General features: G+C 40.0%; 1 protein-coding gene across 6 annotated transcripts in view; it reads left to right on the top strand.

Annotated features, from left to right (window-relative positions):
- The first annotated feature begins 2,820 nt into the window (after positions 1-2,820).
- The window catches only part of UEVLD (UEV and lactate/malate dehyrogenase domains), an 80,905-nt gene continuing 68,895 nt past the window's right edge, over positions 2,821-14,830 (top strand). For 4 of the 6 annotated variants that reach the window (XR_005031729.2, XM_036920147.2, XM_057507456.1 and 1 more), the window contains exon 1: positions 2,821-2,970. Coding sequence is in view for 4 of the 6 variants with exons in the window: in XM_036920147.2 (XP_036776042.2) it covers positions 2,929-2,970 (42 nt within the window). In the remaining 2 variants the exon portion in view is untranslated. The other 2 variants (XM_036920148.2, XM_036920146.2) reach the window with 2 other exon arrangements.

Below are 14,830 nucleotides of genomic sequence, written 5' to 3'. Positions count from 1 at the left end.
CCTGGCCGGAAGGGAGAAATTTCCCTTTCTGTGGGCGGAATTTGTCTCAGGCTGCTTCTCTGCTTTCGCAGCGTCCGGTGGGGTGATGGATGGGGGGGCTGCTTGACTGTTTGCCTCTGTGAGGGGTCTCAGAGCTGTTGCCCAGGGGGTTAGTGCACCCGGTTTTCCCTGTAATTTCCAGCTGCTGTACTGTGACCTGGGTTGTTTCCGTCAAGCTGTTAAGTCCCTGTCCCTTTAAGACTTTCAAAAAGCCCCCGCTTTTCTTTGTCACAGGGGCATCAGCTTCAGCACCCGCTCAGAGGTCTTACTCCCTGTTCCCCCAGTATCCAGGGCCCCCTGGGCCTGTACTGTGTCTGTGCTCTGGCCCGGATGGCTGGGGCTGGGTGTTCGGCAGTCCTGGGCTCCGTCTCCCTCCCGCTCTGCCTATTGTTCTCCCGCCGGGAGCTGGGGGGAGGGGCGCTCGGGTCCCGCCGGCCCGGGGCTTGTATCTTACCCCTTTCACCAGTCGCTGGGTTCTCGCTGGTGTAGCTGCAGTCTGGCCGCTGTCCTGCGTCTTCTGGTCTCTCTTTTAGGGCTAGTTGTGTTTGTTGTATTTTCAAAAGTATATATGTTTTTGGGAGGAGATTCCCACTGTCCTACTCACGCCGCCATGTTGGCTCCCCGCCTGTGAGTTCTTTATATATTTTGGATGTCAACTCCTTATCAGATAGGTTGTTTATGAATATATTCTCCTGTACTGTAGGATGTCTTTTTGTTCTGTTGATGGTGTTCTTTACTGTACATAAGCTTTTTAGCTTGATGTAGTCCCATTTGTTCATTTTTTATTTTGCTTCCTTTGCCTGAGGAGATGTGTTCAGGAAAAAGTTGTTTATATTCAAGAGATTTTTGCCTATGTTTTTTTCTAAGAGTTTTATGGTTTCATCACTTACATTCAGGTCTTTGATCCATTTCGAGTTTACTTTTGTGTATAGTGTTAGACAATAATCCAGTTTGATTCTCTTACATGCAGCTGTCCAGTTTTGCCAACAACATTTGTCAAAGAGGCTTTTTTCCCCATTGTGTATTCATGGCTCCTTCATCATATATGAATTAACCATGTATGTATGGGTTTATATCTGGGCTTTCTATTCTGTTCCATTGATCTGTGGGCCAATTCTTGTGCCAGTGCTAAATTGCTTGATTACTGTGGCTTTGTAGTAGAGCTTGAAGTTAGGGAGCATAATCCTCCCAGCTTTATTCTTCCTCTTCAGGATTGGTTGGCTATTTGGGGTCTTTTGTGGTTCCATATGAATTTTAGAACTATTTGTTCTAGTTCATTGAAGAAAGTTGTTGGTATTTTGATAGGGATTGATTTGAATCTATAAATTGCTTTGGGTAAGATGGCCATTTTGACAATATTAATTCTTCCTGTCCATGAGCATGGGATGTATTTCCATTTATTTCCAAGATGTATTCCACACTTTCTCTCATGAGTGTTTTGTAGTTTTTAGAGTACAGGTCTTTCACCTCCTTGGTTAGGTTTATTCCTAAGTATTTTATTCTTTTTGATGCAGTTGTAAATGGAGTTGTTTTCCTGATTTCTCTTTCTGCTAATTTGTTGTTAGTATATAGGAATACAACAGATTTCTCTGTATTAATTTTGTATTCTGCAACTTTGCTGAATTCAATAAATATTTTTTGATGGGGTTTTAAGGGTTTTTCTATGTATAATATTGTCATGTTGTCTGCAAACAGTGACAGTTTAACTTCTTCCTTACCAGTCTGGATGTGTTTTTTCTCTTTATGTTGTCTGATTGCTGTGGCTAGGACCTCCAATACTGTGTTGAATAAAAGTGGTGAGAGTGGGCATCCTTGTCTTTTCCCCAATCTTAGAGGAAAAGCTTTCAGCTTTTTGCTGTTAAGTATGATGTTGGCTGTGGGTTTGTCATATAGCCTTTGTTGACAGTACTAGTTCTTCGTACTTTTGAGTCTAGGAAAATTTCTAATTAATAGTCAATGCTCAAGAAAAGTTTGTTGAATGAATAAATGCTCCTTCCAGCCTTTAACTTTCTTCTCCTAATTGAGTCACAGCATTCCTGCCCTTGGCTCTTCCTGTAAACACAATCAACCTCCTGCTTACCCAACCTCTTGACAGTTGCAATATACAGCTCCTGCGACTTTTTAGGCCCAGTAGCTTAAGCCAAGGTTACAAAGCCGATATTTCCCAAGTCCTGGAGACCAAAGCCAGGAAATTGCATCTCTTCACCTTCCTTCTCCAGCTGACCTTGTCCACCAATCTACCTCCTCTCTAGTTTTCAAACTCTTTTTCTCACCTAGCTTCTTCTTTATTCCACCACCGCCACGGTTATGACGTGCCCACTTAAAAAAAAAAGCAACTCTTGCCCGCAAGGTGCACCACACTCACACTGGCTGTCCATCTCCCAATTGTCTGACAAGGCGCCTTCTTGCTCCGTTTTCGCATTCTAGCTCTCTGAACATTTTCTTTGAAATTGCGTTACTTCTTCCTTCCCAAATCCAACTACAGTTTTTGGTCTTGATCTTTATCGACACTCCACTGAATTTAACACATCACTTAAGAAGCTCTTCCAGAACAGCGCTAGTTGCTTCTACCTCCTTTCCTGCTTCTCCTCGGGGTCTTCCTATTCCTCTCTACAGATCTCCCCAAGTTTCCTTCCAGCAAGCTGGGTCGAGGTTCCCTGGGAGTTACCCGTTTCTGACGGCGCTGACACCCTGCCGCAGCGACGCGACTCCAGGCCGAGCGGCGGAGAGCCTGGGATGCTGAACGCGGGTTGACTTTGGAGCCTGGTAAGGGGCGGGACCTCGGACCTCGCGGGAGGTTTGGTGCTCGCCGGCCTCCGTCCAGGGACGAACGCGGAAGAAGGTCCAGGGCTTACGGTCACGAAACCCGGCTCCGGGTCCTGGCTGAAGATGGAGTTCGACTGCGAGGGTTTGAGACGGCTACTTGGCAAGGTGCGGGCAGCCCGCCGGGCCGGATCTGGGGCCCGGGGGCCCTGGGGGCGTTTCCACCCCTGGCAGGGTTACCTCGCGGTGTTTCCCCCGCCCATCTTGGGGCTTGGAGCGGCGAAGCCGGCTGCCTTTACTTGGATTGCTCCCCCTTTGTAAGACGACCTAGATGTCACTTCCTGGAAGAGAGAATCATACCCTTCTGTACTTGCTTTCAGAAACTTGGTTTATCCCATTGTGGAGTAATTTATTTACAAACCTTACTCCTGGGGTGAACTCTGACGGCCGAGACGGTGCTGTTGTACCCCTTGCACCTAGCTCTGTACCTGACTGCGGAGGTGCTAAATAACTGTGCAATGAATGATAAAGGGGCTTGAAAGCCCAAAAAGAGATTCTCCTGTTGTTGAAGGGTTGAGTGGGACGGCTGACCCAAAAGTGTGACCTGCGTTTCGGGGCATGACTAGCGCCATTTTCCAGGTTGGTCCACGTTCTCTGATTACCCACCAGTGTATATCCTGAAGCAACTTCCTTTTACACCGGTTGTCTAGTTAAGTGATTCGTAGTGCTGCTTAAGACTTCTCTATCCGGAAACTATATATTTATGCCATTTTTGTTGGATTTGTCTGTTTCTTTGTTGGGACAAGTTGCACACGTGTGCGAGGTTTTGAAGCCTCATAATTGTAATTGTTATAATTGATAGTGAATTGATTTGAATGATTTTATCACTGTGATGGGTGTAGATTTTCCAGGGGGAGGAGTACCATCATATTTAGGATTACACCCTTTCTGTCTCCTCTTCAGAGAACATGAAATTAAAAGAACCACTCCAAGTTTTCAATGAGAGTTGCATGATAAGTTGTCCAGTGGGAAGAATAAGAGTAGAGAAAGAACTTCATAATTTTGGTGGAGCAGGGAATAAAGGAAAAAGACAAGAGAGATTATGATTTTCTCAATGGCGGGTTTAGTCTAATAAGGAATGTTTTAAAATCATCACTGCGTAACAGAGTCTAGCACATAGGTGCTTAATATTTGTTGAATGTATAAATTAAGGAAACCAGTTAGAAACAAGTCTATCCAGTAGATACTTGTGAAGTTCTTTTGCCCTCACACTAGGCAAATAATGTAGTAACTTAATATCTAGAAATAATTGTAGTGCTGAAAAATCTAAGAACACTACATTAAAATCAAGCAACTGTGTGGAGAAAGTGAAAAGTCTCATTGAAACCTAATAAATATTCCAACTTATATAAGTATTCCAAAACTTCACGGGAAGATACAAGCTCTCTCCAAATTGGTCGATAGAGTCGGTGCAATTCCAGGAAAAATTCTGACAGGTTATTTTGGGAACTTTTCAAACTGATTCTAAAATTCATTTGGAAAGTCAGAAAGCCAAGAAGAATCTTGACATTCTTACAGAAGAGTACGTGTGGGAACGTGCTCTACCAGATATTAAGACTAGTATTTAAGACTTAGTGTGGTATTGGTATAGGATAGACAAATTAGCCAGTGGAACAGACTAGAGGGCTTAGAATTACATTCACACAGACTTGGGAATGTGCTAGGAAACAGAAGAGGCATTGTGGATGAGTACAGAAAGGAGAATGCAAGGACAAATGCTTATCCATATGAGAAAAAAATGAAAATGGGTCTCTATGTCTTACCAAACTTAAAAACTCCCTGTGGCTTTAAGATTTAAATGTGAAAGACAAACTAACACATAGATAAATGTAAGGGAGAATCTATGGACTCAGAGCATGCAAACATTTTTTTGAATAAGATGTGAAATACTCAAAGGAGACTGATGAATTTGACTGCATTCCAATTAGAAACTACATGTCAAAGGACATCATGAAGAGAGTGAAAAGGCAAAATACAAACTTAGAGAATAATTTTGTAACACATAATTGCCGAAGTATTGGTATCTGGAATATATTAATTAGTATGTCTACAGATCAGTATTAAAACCAATAGAAAATGACAAAGGATGCAAACAATCATTATTTTTTTAAAAAGAAGCAGGGATGTGAATGTTTGCTCAATCCGTTAGTAGCCATGGAAAAACAAATTAAGATCATGGTAGAATACCATTTTCCCTCACAAGACTGGCATAAAGATAATCTCCCATGATTTGGAGGATATGGGTGAATGGGAATTTTAAACGCTGCTGGTGGTTAAATAGCTATTTAACCATTTTGGGAAACAATTTGGCTTACATTATTAATTTGATTATGTGTGTTTCATGTCACTTCTGTATCTAGGTAGATTACCATAGAGAATTTATAATATATGAAGGAAAGAGACATTTGCAGAATTATTCATTACTAAAAATTAAAAACAACCCAAATGTGCATGAACAGAGGGAAGGATAATTTGTATATTCACACAATGGAAAACGCTACTATGCAGTAGTGAAAACGAATAAGCTTACAACATTTAACAATTCACATGAATTAGAAACATTATATGGAGTGAAAAAAATTGGAGGTTATGTACAAAATTATGCTTTGATAAAATCAAGAAACTACACAAAAACCATACAAATTGTTGTTTAGGGATACACATCTGTTTGATAAAACTATTGAGGGCAAAAGCAAAAGAATGTTAAGTATACAATTCAAGGGAGGCAGTTGAGTGGGCAAGAGGAGTACTCGGATGTAATGGTATTGGAAAGGTCTGTTCTGTCCTTATGGTAGCTATTAGCCACATGTGGCTACTTAAATTCATCAAAATCAGATAAAGTTAAAAACTGAGTTCCTTCGTCACACCAGTCATGTCTCAGGTGTCAATAGCCACATGTGGCTTGTGGCTACTGTATTGGACAGTGCCCTATATAAATCTTCCTCATGGCAGAAAGTTTTGTTGGACAGCACTGTTCTAGATCATATGTGGATTAGTCCATGGGTATTTATTATTCTTCAAAATGTGTGTATATATATATATATGTACATATGTATGTGTACATGTATGTATATTCTTTAGTTTATTTTAAATAGTATAGTAAAATTATCTGGTTCCCTAATTCCTTTTTCCCACTCCCCTTGTTGAATTACCTTGGGCGAGTGACCTACATTGCTCATTCTTAAAATGATAATATTGGACTTGATCTGTATGATTCCTTCCTCGTAAAAATTTTTTTATGAAATGATGCCACAGAGCATTCCCTAATGTGTCCTACATTTGAGCAAAGTCATACAAAAGTGTTCTTGATGTTCATAAGTATCAGTCAACTCAATAAACATACTGTGGTACAGCAGACAAAGTTAAACTTTTAGTAACTTCTCAACTTTTCACATTTACTGATTTTTATGACATATAATTGCTTTAGGTTTAGAATCTAGGGGCTAATTGTCCTCTTTAGTGAAGTGCCTGCACTTGTAAAGCATATGGCATTGTCTGAGGGACATTTCCTTAGAGAATGTTATACAGACTTCTCTTAGGTGGTATAGGAGCACTAATGAAATACATGTCTTAATACAACATTAAGAAGATACTTTTTTTTTTTTTTTTGGTATCATTAATCTATAATTACATGAGGAACATTATGTTTACTAGACTCTCCCCATCACCAGGCCCCACCCACAAACCCCATTGCAGTCACTGTCCATCAGCTTAGTAAGATGCTGTAGAATCACTACTTGTCTTACTACATGTCTTCTCTGTGTTGCACAGCCCTCCCTGTTTGGCACCCCCCTCACATTATACATGCTAATCATAATGCTCCCTTTCTTTTTTCCCCCCCTTATCCCTCCCTTCCCACCCATCCTCCCCAGTCCCTTTCCCTTTGGTAACTGTTAGTCCATTCTTGGGTTCTGTGCTTCTGCTGCTGTTTTGTTCCTTCAATTTTTTCTTTGTTCTTCTACTCCACATATGAGTGAAATCATTTGGTACTTGTCTATCTCCGCCTGGCTTATTTCACTGAGCATAATACCCTCTAGCTCCATCCATGTTGTTGCAAACGGTAGGATTTGTTTTCTTCTTATGGCTGAATAATATTCCATTGTGTATATGTACTACATCTTCTTTATCCATTCATCTACTGATGGACACTTAGGTTGCTTCCATTTCTTGGCTATTGTAAATAGTTTCTGCTAGTTCATATGTTCATAGGGGTGCATATGTCTTTTTCAAACAGGGCTCCTACATTCTTAGGGTAAATTCCTAGAAGTAGAATTCCTGGGTCAAATGGTATTTCTATTTTGGTCTTTTTGAGGAACCTCTATACTGCTTTCTACAATGGTTGAACTAATTTACATTCCCACCAGCAGTGTAGGAGGGTTCCCCTTTCTCCACAAACTCGCCAACATTTGTTGTTGTTTGTCTTTTGGATGATGGCCATCCTTACTGGTGTGAGGTGATATCTCATTGTGGTTTTAATTTGCATTTCTCTGATGACAAGCGATTTGGAGCATCTTTTCATGGGTCTGTTGGCCATCTGAATTTCTTCTTTGGAGAACTGTCTGTTCAGCTCCTCTCCCCATTTTTTAATTGGATTATTTGCTTTTTGTTTGTTGAGGTGTGTGAGCTCTTTATATATTTTGGATGTCAACCCTTTATCAGATCTGTCATTTATGAATATATTCTCCCATACTGTAGGGTACCTTTTTGTTCTGTTGATGGTGTCCTTTGCTGTACAGAAGCTTCTCAGCTTGATATTGTCCCACGTGTTCGTTTTTGCTTTTGTTTCCCTTACCCAGGGAGATATGTTCATGGAGAAGTCACTCATATTTATGTCCAAAATATTTTTGCCTATGTTTTTTTCTAGGAGTATTATGGTTTCATGACTAACATTCAGGTCTTTAATCCATTTCGAATTTACTTTTGTGTATTGGGTTAGACAGTGATCCAGTTTCATTCTCTTACATGTAGCTCTCCAGTTTTGCCAGCACCATCTATTGAAGAGACTGTCATTTCCCCATTGTATGTCCATGACTCCTTTATCGTATATTAATTGACCATATATGTTTGGGTTAATGTCTGGAGTCTCTATTCTGTTCCACTGGTCTGTGGCTCTGTTCTTGTGCCAGTACCAAATTGTCTTGATTACTATGGCTTTGTAGTAGAGCTTGAAGTTGGGGAGTGAGATCCCCCAACTTTATTCTTCCTTCTCAGGATTGCTTTGGCTATTTGGGGTCTTTGGTGTATCCATATGAATTTTTGAACTATTTGTTCCAGTTCGTTGAAGCATGTTGTTGGTAATTTGATAGGGATTGCGTCAAATCTGTAGATTGCTTTGGGTAGGATGGCCATTTTGATGATATTAATTCTTCCTAGCCAAGAGCATGGGATGAATTTCCATTTGCTAGTGTCCTCTTTAATTTCTCTTAAGAGTGTCTTATAGTTTTCAGGTTATAGGTCTTTCACTTCCTTGGTCAGGTTTATTCCTAAGTATTTTTTTCTTTTTGATGCAATTGTGAGTGGAATTGTTTTCCTGATTTCTCTTTCTATTAGTTCATTGTTAGTGTATAGGAAAGCCACAGATTTCTGTGTGTTAGTTTTGTATCCTGTAACTTTGCTGTATTCCGATATCAGTTCTAGTAGTTTTGGAGTGGAGTCTTTAGGGTTTTTTATGTATAGTATCATGTCATCTGCAAATAGTGACAGTTTAACTTCTTCATTACCAATCTGGATGCCTTGTATTTCTTTATTTGTTCTGATTGCTGTGGTTAGAACCTCAAGTACTATGTTAAATAACAGTGGGGATAGTGGGCATCCTTGTCTTGTTCCTGATCTCAGAGGGGTAGCTTTCAGCTTCTCGCTGGTCAGTATGATGTTCGCTGTGGGCTTATCATATATGACCTTTAATATGTTGAGGTACTTGCCCTCTATACCCATTTTGCTGAGAGTTTTATCATGAATGGATGTTGAATTTTGTCGAATGCTTTTTCAGCGTCTATGGAGATGACCATGTAGTTTTTGTCCTTCTTTCTGTTGATGTGGTGGATGATGTTGATGGATTTTTTAATGTTGTACCATCCTTGCATCCCTCGGATGAATCCCACTTGGTCATGGTGTATGATTCTTTTGATGTATTTTTGAATTTGGTTACTAATATTTTGTTGAGTATTTTTGTATCTACGTTCATCAGGGATATTGGTCTGTAATTTTCTTTTTTGGTGGGTTCTTTGCCTGGTTTTGGTATTAGAGTCATGATGGCTTCATAGAATGAGTTTGGGAGTATTCCCTCCTCTTCTACTTTTTGGAAAACTTTAAGGAGAATGGGTATTATGTCTTCCCTGTATGTCTGATAAAGTTCCGAGGTAAATCCATCTGGCCCAGGAGTATTGCTCTTGGGTAGTTTTTTTTATTACCGCTTCAATTTCATTGCTGGTGATTGGTCTGTTTAAATTTTCTGTTTCTTCCTTGGTCAGTCTTGGAAGGTTGTATTTTTCTAGGAAGTTGTCCATTTCTTCTAGGTTTTCCAGCTTGTTAGCATATAGATTCTCATAGTATTCTCTAATGATTCTTTGTATTTATGTGGGGTCCGTCTTGATTTTTCCTTTCTTGTTTCTGATTCTGTTGATGTGTGTAGATTCTCTTTTTTTCTTTATTAATCTGTTTAGGGGCTTATCTATTTTGTTTATTTTCTCAAAGAACCAGTTCTTGGTTTCATTGATTTTTTTCTGTTTTATTCTTCTCAATTTTATTTATTTCTTCTCTGATCTTAATTATGTCCTTCCTTCTGCTGACTTTAGGCCTCATTTGTTCTTCTTTTTCCAATTTCAATAATTGTGACTTTAGACTATTCATTTGGGATTGTTCTTCCTTCTTTAAATATGCCTGGATTGCTATATACTTTCCTCTTAGAACTGCCTTCACTGAGTCCCACAGAAGTTGGGGTTTTGTACTGTTGTTGTCATTTGTCTCCATATATTGCTTGATCTCTATTTTAATTTGGTCATTGGTCCATTGATTATTTAGGAGCATGTTTTTAAGCCTCCATGTGTTTGTGAGCCTTTTTGTTTTCTTTGTAGAATTTATTTCTAGTTTTATACCTTTGTGGTCTGAGAAGTTGGTAGGTAAAATTTCAATCTTTTTGAATTTACTGAGGCTCTTTTTGTGGCCTAGTATGTGGTCTATTCTGGAAATTGATCCATGTGCACTTGATGATAATGTGTATCCTGTTGCTTTTGGGTGTTGTGTTCTGTAGATGTCTATTAGGTCCATCTGTTCTAGTGTGTTGTTCAGTGCCTCTGTGTCCTTACTTATTTGCTGCCCAGTGGATCTATCCTTTGGGGTGAGTGGTGTGTTGAAGTCTCCTAGAATAAATGCATTGCATCCTTTTTCCTCCTTTAATTTTGTTAGTATTTGTTTCACATATGTTGGTTCTCCTGTATTGGGTGCATATATATTTATAATGGTTATATCCTCTTGTTGGACTTACCCCTTTGTCATTATGTAATGTCCTTCTTATCTCTTAACTCTCTTTGTTTTGAAGTCTATTTGTCTGATACTAGTACCGCAACACCTGCTTTTTTTCTCCTTATTGTTTGCATGAAATATCTTTTTCTATCCCTTGACTTTTAGTTTGTGTATGTCTTTGGGTTTGAGGTGGGTCTCTTGTACATATAGATGGGTCTTGCTTTTTTATCCATTCTATTACTCTGTGTCTTTTGATTGGTGCATTCAGTCCATTTACACTTAGGGTGATTATTGAAAGATATGTACATATTGCCATTGCAGGCTTTAGATTCATGGTTACCAAAGGTTCAAGGTTAGCTTCTTTACTATCTAACCATCTAACTTAACTCACTTATTAAGCTATTATAAACACAGTCTGATGATTCTTTATTTCTTTCCCTTCTTATTTCTCCTCCTCCATTCTTTATATGTTAGGTGTTTTATTCTGTACTCTTTTGTGTTTCCTTTGACTGCTTTTGTGAGTAGTTGATTTTATTTTTGCCTTTAGTTAGTATTTGGTTTGTCTGTTTTCTTTGTTGTGATTTTATTTTCTCTGGTGACATCTATTTGGCCTTAGGAGTGCTCCCATCAAGAGCAGTCCCTTTTAAATATCCTGTAGAGGTGGTTTGTGAGAGGCAGATTCCCTCAACTTTTGCTTGTCTGGGAATTGTTTAATCCCTCCTTCATATTTAAATGATAATCGTGCTGGATACAGTATTCTTGGTTAAGGCCCTTCTGTTTCATTACAGTAAATACATCCTGCCATTCTCTTCTGGCCTGTAAGATTTCTGTTGAGAAGTCTGATGATAGCCTGATGGGTTTTCCTTTGTAGGTGACCTTTTTTCTCTCTCTGACTGCCTTTAATACTCTGTCCTTGATCTTTGCCATTTATTTATTATGTGTCTTGGTGTTGTCCTTGTTGGGTCCCTTGTGTTTGGAAATCTGTGGGCTTCCATGGTCTGAGAGACTTATTTCCTTCTCTAGTTTGGGAAGTTTTCCACAATTATTTCTTCAAAGACACTTTCTATCCTTTTCTCTCTCTCTTCTTCTGGTACCCCTATAATGTGAATATTGTTCCATTTGGCTTGGTCACACAGTTCTCTTAATATTGTTTCATTCCTGGAGATCCTTTTATCTCTCTCTGCCTCAGCTGCTCTGTGTTCCTGTTCTCTGATCTCTAATCCATTAATGGCCTCTTGCACCTCATCCAGTCTGCTCTTAAGTCCTTCCAGAGATTGTTTTATTTCTGTATTCTCCCTCCTAACTTGATCCTTTAGCTCTTGCATATTTTTCTGCAGGTCCATCAGCATGGTTATGACCTTTATTTTGAATTCTTTTTCAGGATGATTGGTTAAATCTATCTCCCCAGGCTCCCTCTCGGAGGTTGTCTGGGTAATTCTGGACTGGATCAAATTCTTCTGCCTTTTCTTGCTGATAGAGGTAGTCATAGGCAGTTGGCGCGTGTGTCAGCTGGGAGAACAATGTCCCTTTCTGTGCCTTGCTCTTCTCCGCTGCCTATGCTGGTTACCCGCACATGGGGAGCAGCTTCTGGTTTTATTTCCTGAGCCGCCCTGTGTGGGGCAGCCATTGCGGCAGCCCAGTGCCCTGCGGGGAGAGGCAGGTGCGCCAGATGTGCCCTCCTGCAAGAACGGTGACCGTTTGCACCATCTCCCAGTTTCCTCTGTCTTTGCTGCGCTGCCGTGCACCAGCAGGGCCTCTGATTCTCACCCAGGCAGCTGCAGAGGAGGCTCTGGGCAGCCACTGTGCACGCGAACGCTCTCAGGCTGCTCCCCTGCTGTGGCGGGGCCATGTGGGAGGGGTAATGGATGGGAGGCTGTTAATTGCCATGAGGGCCTCCAGAGCTGCTTTGCCTCCCAAAGGCTGGGGCGCCTGAAATTCCCTGGGATTCCCAGCTACTAGGCTGAGTATGCCAGGACGTTTCTGTCCAGCTGTGGAGTCCCTGTCCCTTTAAGACTTTCAAAAAGCGCTCACTTTTCTTTTGTCCCAGGGGTGCCGGCTGCGGGGACCCTCTCGCAGGTTTTACTGTTCTGTTTCCCTCCTATCCAGCATACCATGCGCTATGTGTCTGCGCTCCCGGTGTGGATGACTAGGGCTGGGTATTTAGCAGTCCTGGGCTTGCACTCCCTCCCTGCTCTGACTCCTCTCCTCCCGCCGCTGGGCTGGAGTTGGGGGGGAGCGCTCAGGTCCTGCCGGGCCACGGCTTGTATCTTACCCCCCTCGTGAGGTGCTGAGTTCTCACAGATGCAGATGTAGCCTGACCATTGTACTGTATCTTCTGGCCTCTCTTTTAGGAATAGTTGTATTTTCAAAAATATATATGGTTTTGAAAGGAGATTTCCACTGCCCTACTCACGCCACCATCTTGGCTCCTCCCCCTTAATACTCTATTTTATATTGTGAAAATGAAGTGAATATTTTTTCAGGACAGATAAAATAGGTCATTTTTTTCAGCTGTCAAAATGGATAATCACAGTAGTTGACTTGCATTGACTTATTTGGGTTGTCAAGCCCTAAAGAAGAGTGCTTTTGCCCTCTTGACAAACTTTTATAGCAGTTTTGTAATGAAATCAATCCTGCTATGCTGTATATCCCTATGCAGCTCGAAATAATCACATTCCCAGATATTAAAGATACAGAAAACAGCTTATAATATTAAGTAGAAAACAAAACAAAAAGTGTTTTTGTTCATAGTAAGTGTATATTCCAAGTGACATCAATGCAGCCTTCTGTACATTTGCATAGTGTTTGGAGTCAGGATGATTTCATTCACTTTTGTTCATATTGAATCAGGGACCCAGAGTCTGGGACTCATTTCACTCTGCTTTAGTTAATACTCATCCATTCTTGTTTTGATGCTCAGTCCCGTGGATCATAATTGCTTTCTGTATTCACTCTACTAATATAAATCATTTTTTTGCTAACTCTCATCTATCAGCCTCCATTTATTGAGGGCATACCCTGTCCCCAGTGCTGTGGGGAGACACAGAGATGAGTTAAAGATGATTCCTGCTCTCAAATTGTTAATAATCATCAGCTTTTTTTCTTCTACCAAATTCTTTCCCATCTTAAAATGACCTTCCCCTTCCCCTCTAATTTTCTCTACCATTCTAAACTAACATAAATTGTAGACAGCTCTTCCCTTTCTGTAACCTAAATATGCTTTATAATTTCCTGAGTGTACTTAACTATTGTATAAATATTTTGTTAAATGTCTCACTTTTACATATGTTAATCCATGAGATCGCATATATACCTGTTAAAGTTGGTGGGCAGTAGAGCTGTATCTCTTTTACAGATGAAAAACTTAAGGCTCAGCAAGAAGAAAAAGGATCTATTATGCAGTCATTCCTCATTTTCTCCCAATCTTCCCCAGCCCTAAGCACCCACTAATCTACTTTTTGTTTCCATGGATATGCCTATTTTGGATATTTCATAGACAGGTCATACAATATGTAGCCTTTTGTGTCTGGTTTCTTTCACTTAGCATAATGTATTCAAGGTTCATCCATGTTGTATTATGTGTCAGTTCTTTATTCTTTTTTATGGCTGAATATTCCATTTTATGGGTGTGTCACATTTAGCCATTCATCAGTTGACAGACACTTGGATTGTTTTCACTTTTTGGCTATTAGGAATAATGCTATGAAGAATTGTGTGCAAGTTTTTGTGTGGACATATGTTTTCATTTTTCTTGGGTATATACCTCACAGCAGAGTTGCTGGGTCATATGGTAACTCTGTGTTTAATCTTTTGAAGAACTGCCAGACTCTTTTCCAAAGCAGCTACACCATTAGCAGTGGGATTATGTATAGGAGAGTTCTGATAGCACCACATCCTCCCCCACATTTGTTATTGTCTGTCATTTTTATTTTACCCCACTTTTTTATTACTGTATGAATCCTCCAGCTTTTTTGCTCTTTTCAAGATTTTTTTGGCTGTCATGAGTCCCTTGAATTTCCATGTGAATTTTCATATCAGTTTGGAAAGTTTTGCAGACAAAAAAGCCAGCTGGAATTCTGATAAGGGTTGTTGGTTACTGAATCTGTTGGGGAGTATTGCCATCTTATCAATATTAAGTTTTCTGATCTATTAACAAGTGATGTCTTTCTGTTTATTTAGATGTACTTTAATTTCAGCAATGTTTTGTGGTTTTCAGAGTTTGAGTTATGCATCTTTTTATTCATTTCCATGTATCTTATTCTTTACAATGCTTTTGTAAGTGCAGTTGTTTTCTCAAATTCATTTTCAGAATGCTAACAGAGTCAACATACTTTTTTTCCCTTTCTTCTTTCATTTAATCCTTAGCACAAGTCTAGAAGGTGGGTATTATTTCTTTTTACAAATGAGAAAATAATTCAAAGAAGTTAAATGATTTTGCCTACAGGACAGCTAAGGTAATATTTCTGTGAGTACATCTGGTTGAATGAGGAGGCAGTTCAAATCCTTG

This window comes from Manis pentadactyla, chromosome 9 (assembly GCF_030020395.1).
Source record: "Manis pentadactyla isolate mManPen7 chromosome 9, mManPen7.hap1, whole genome shotgun sequence".
Classification (NCBI taxonomy): Eukaryota; Metazoa; Chordata; class Mammalia; order Pholidota; family Manidae; genus Manis; species Manis pentadactyla.
Note: the sequence above shows the minus strand (reverse complement) of the source record. Positions and strands in the feature narration are given on the sequence as shown.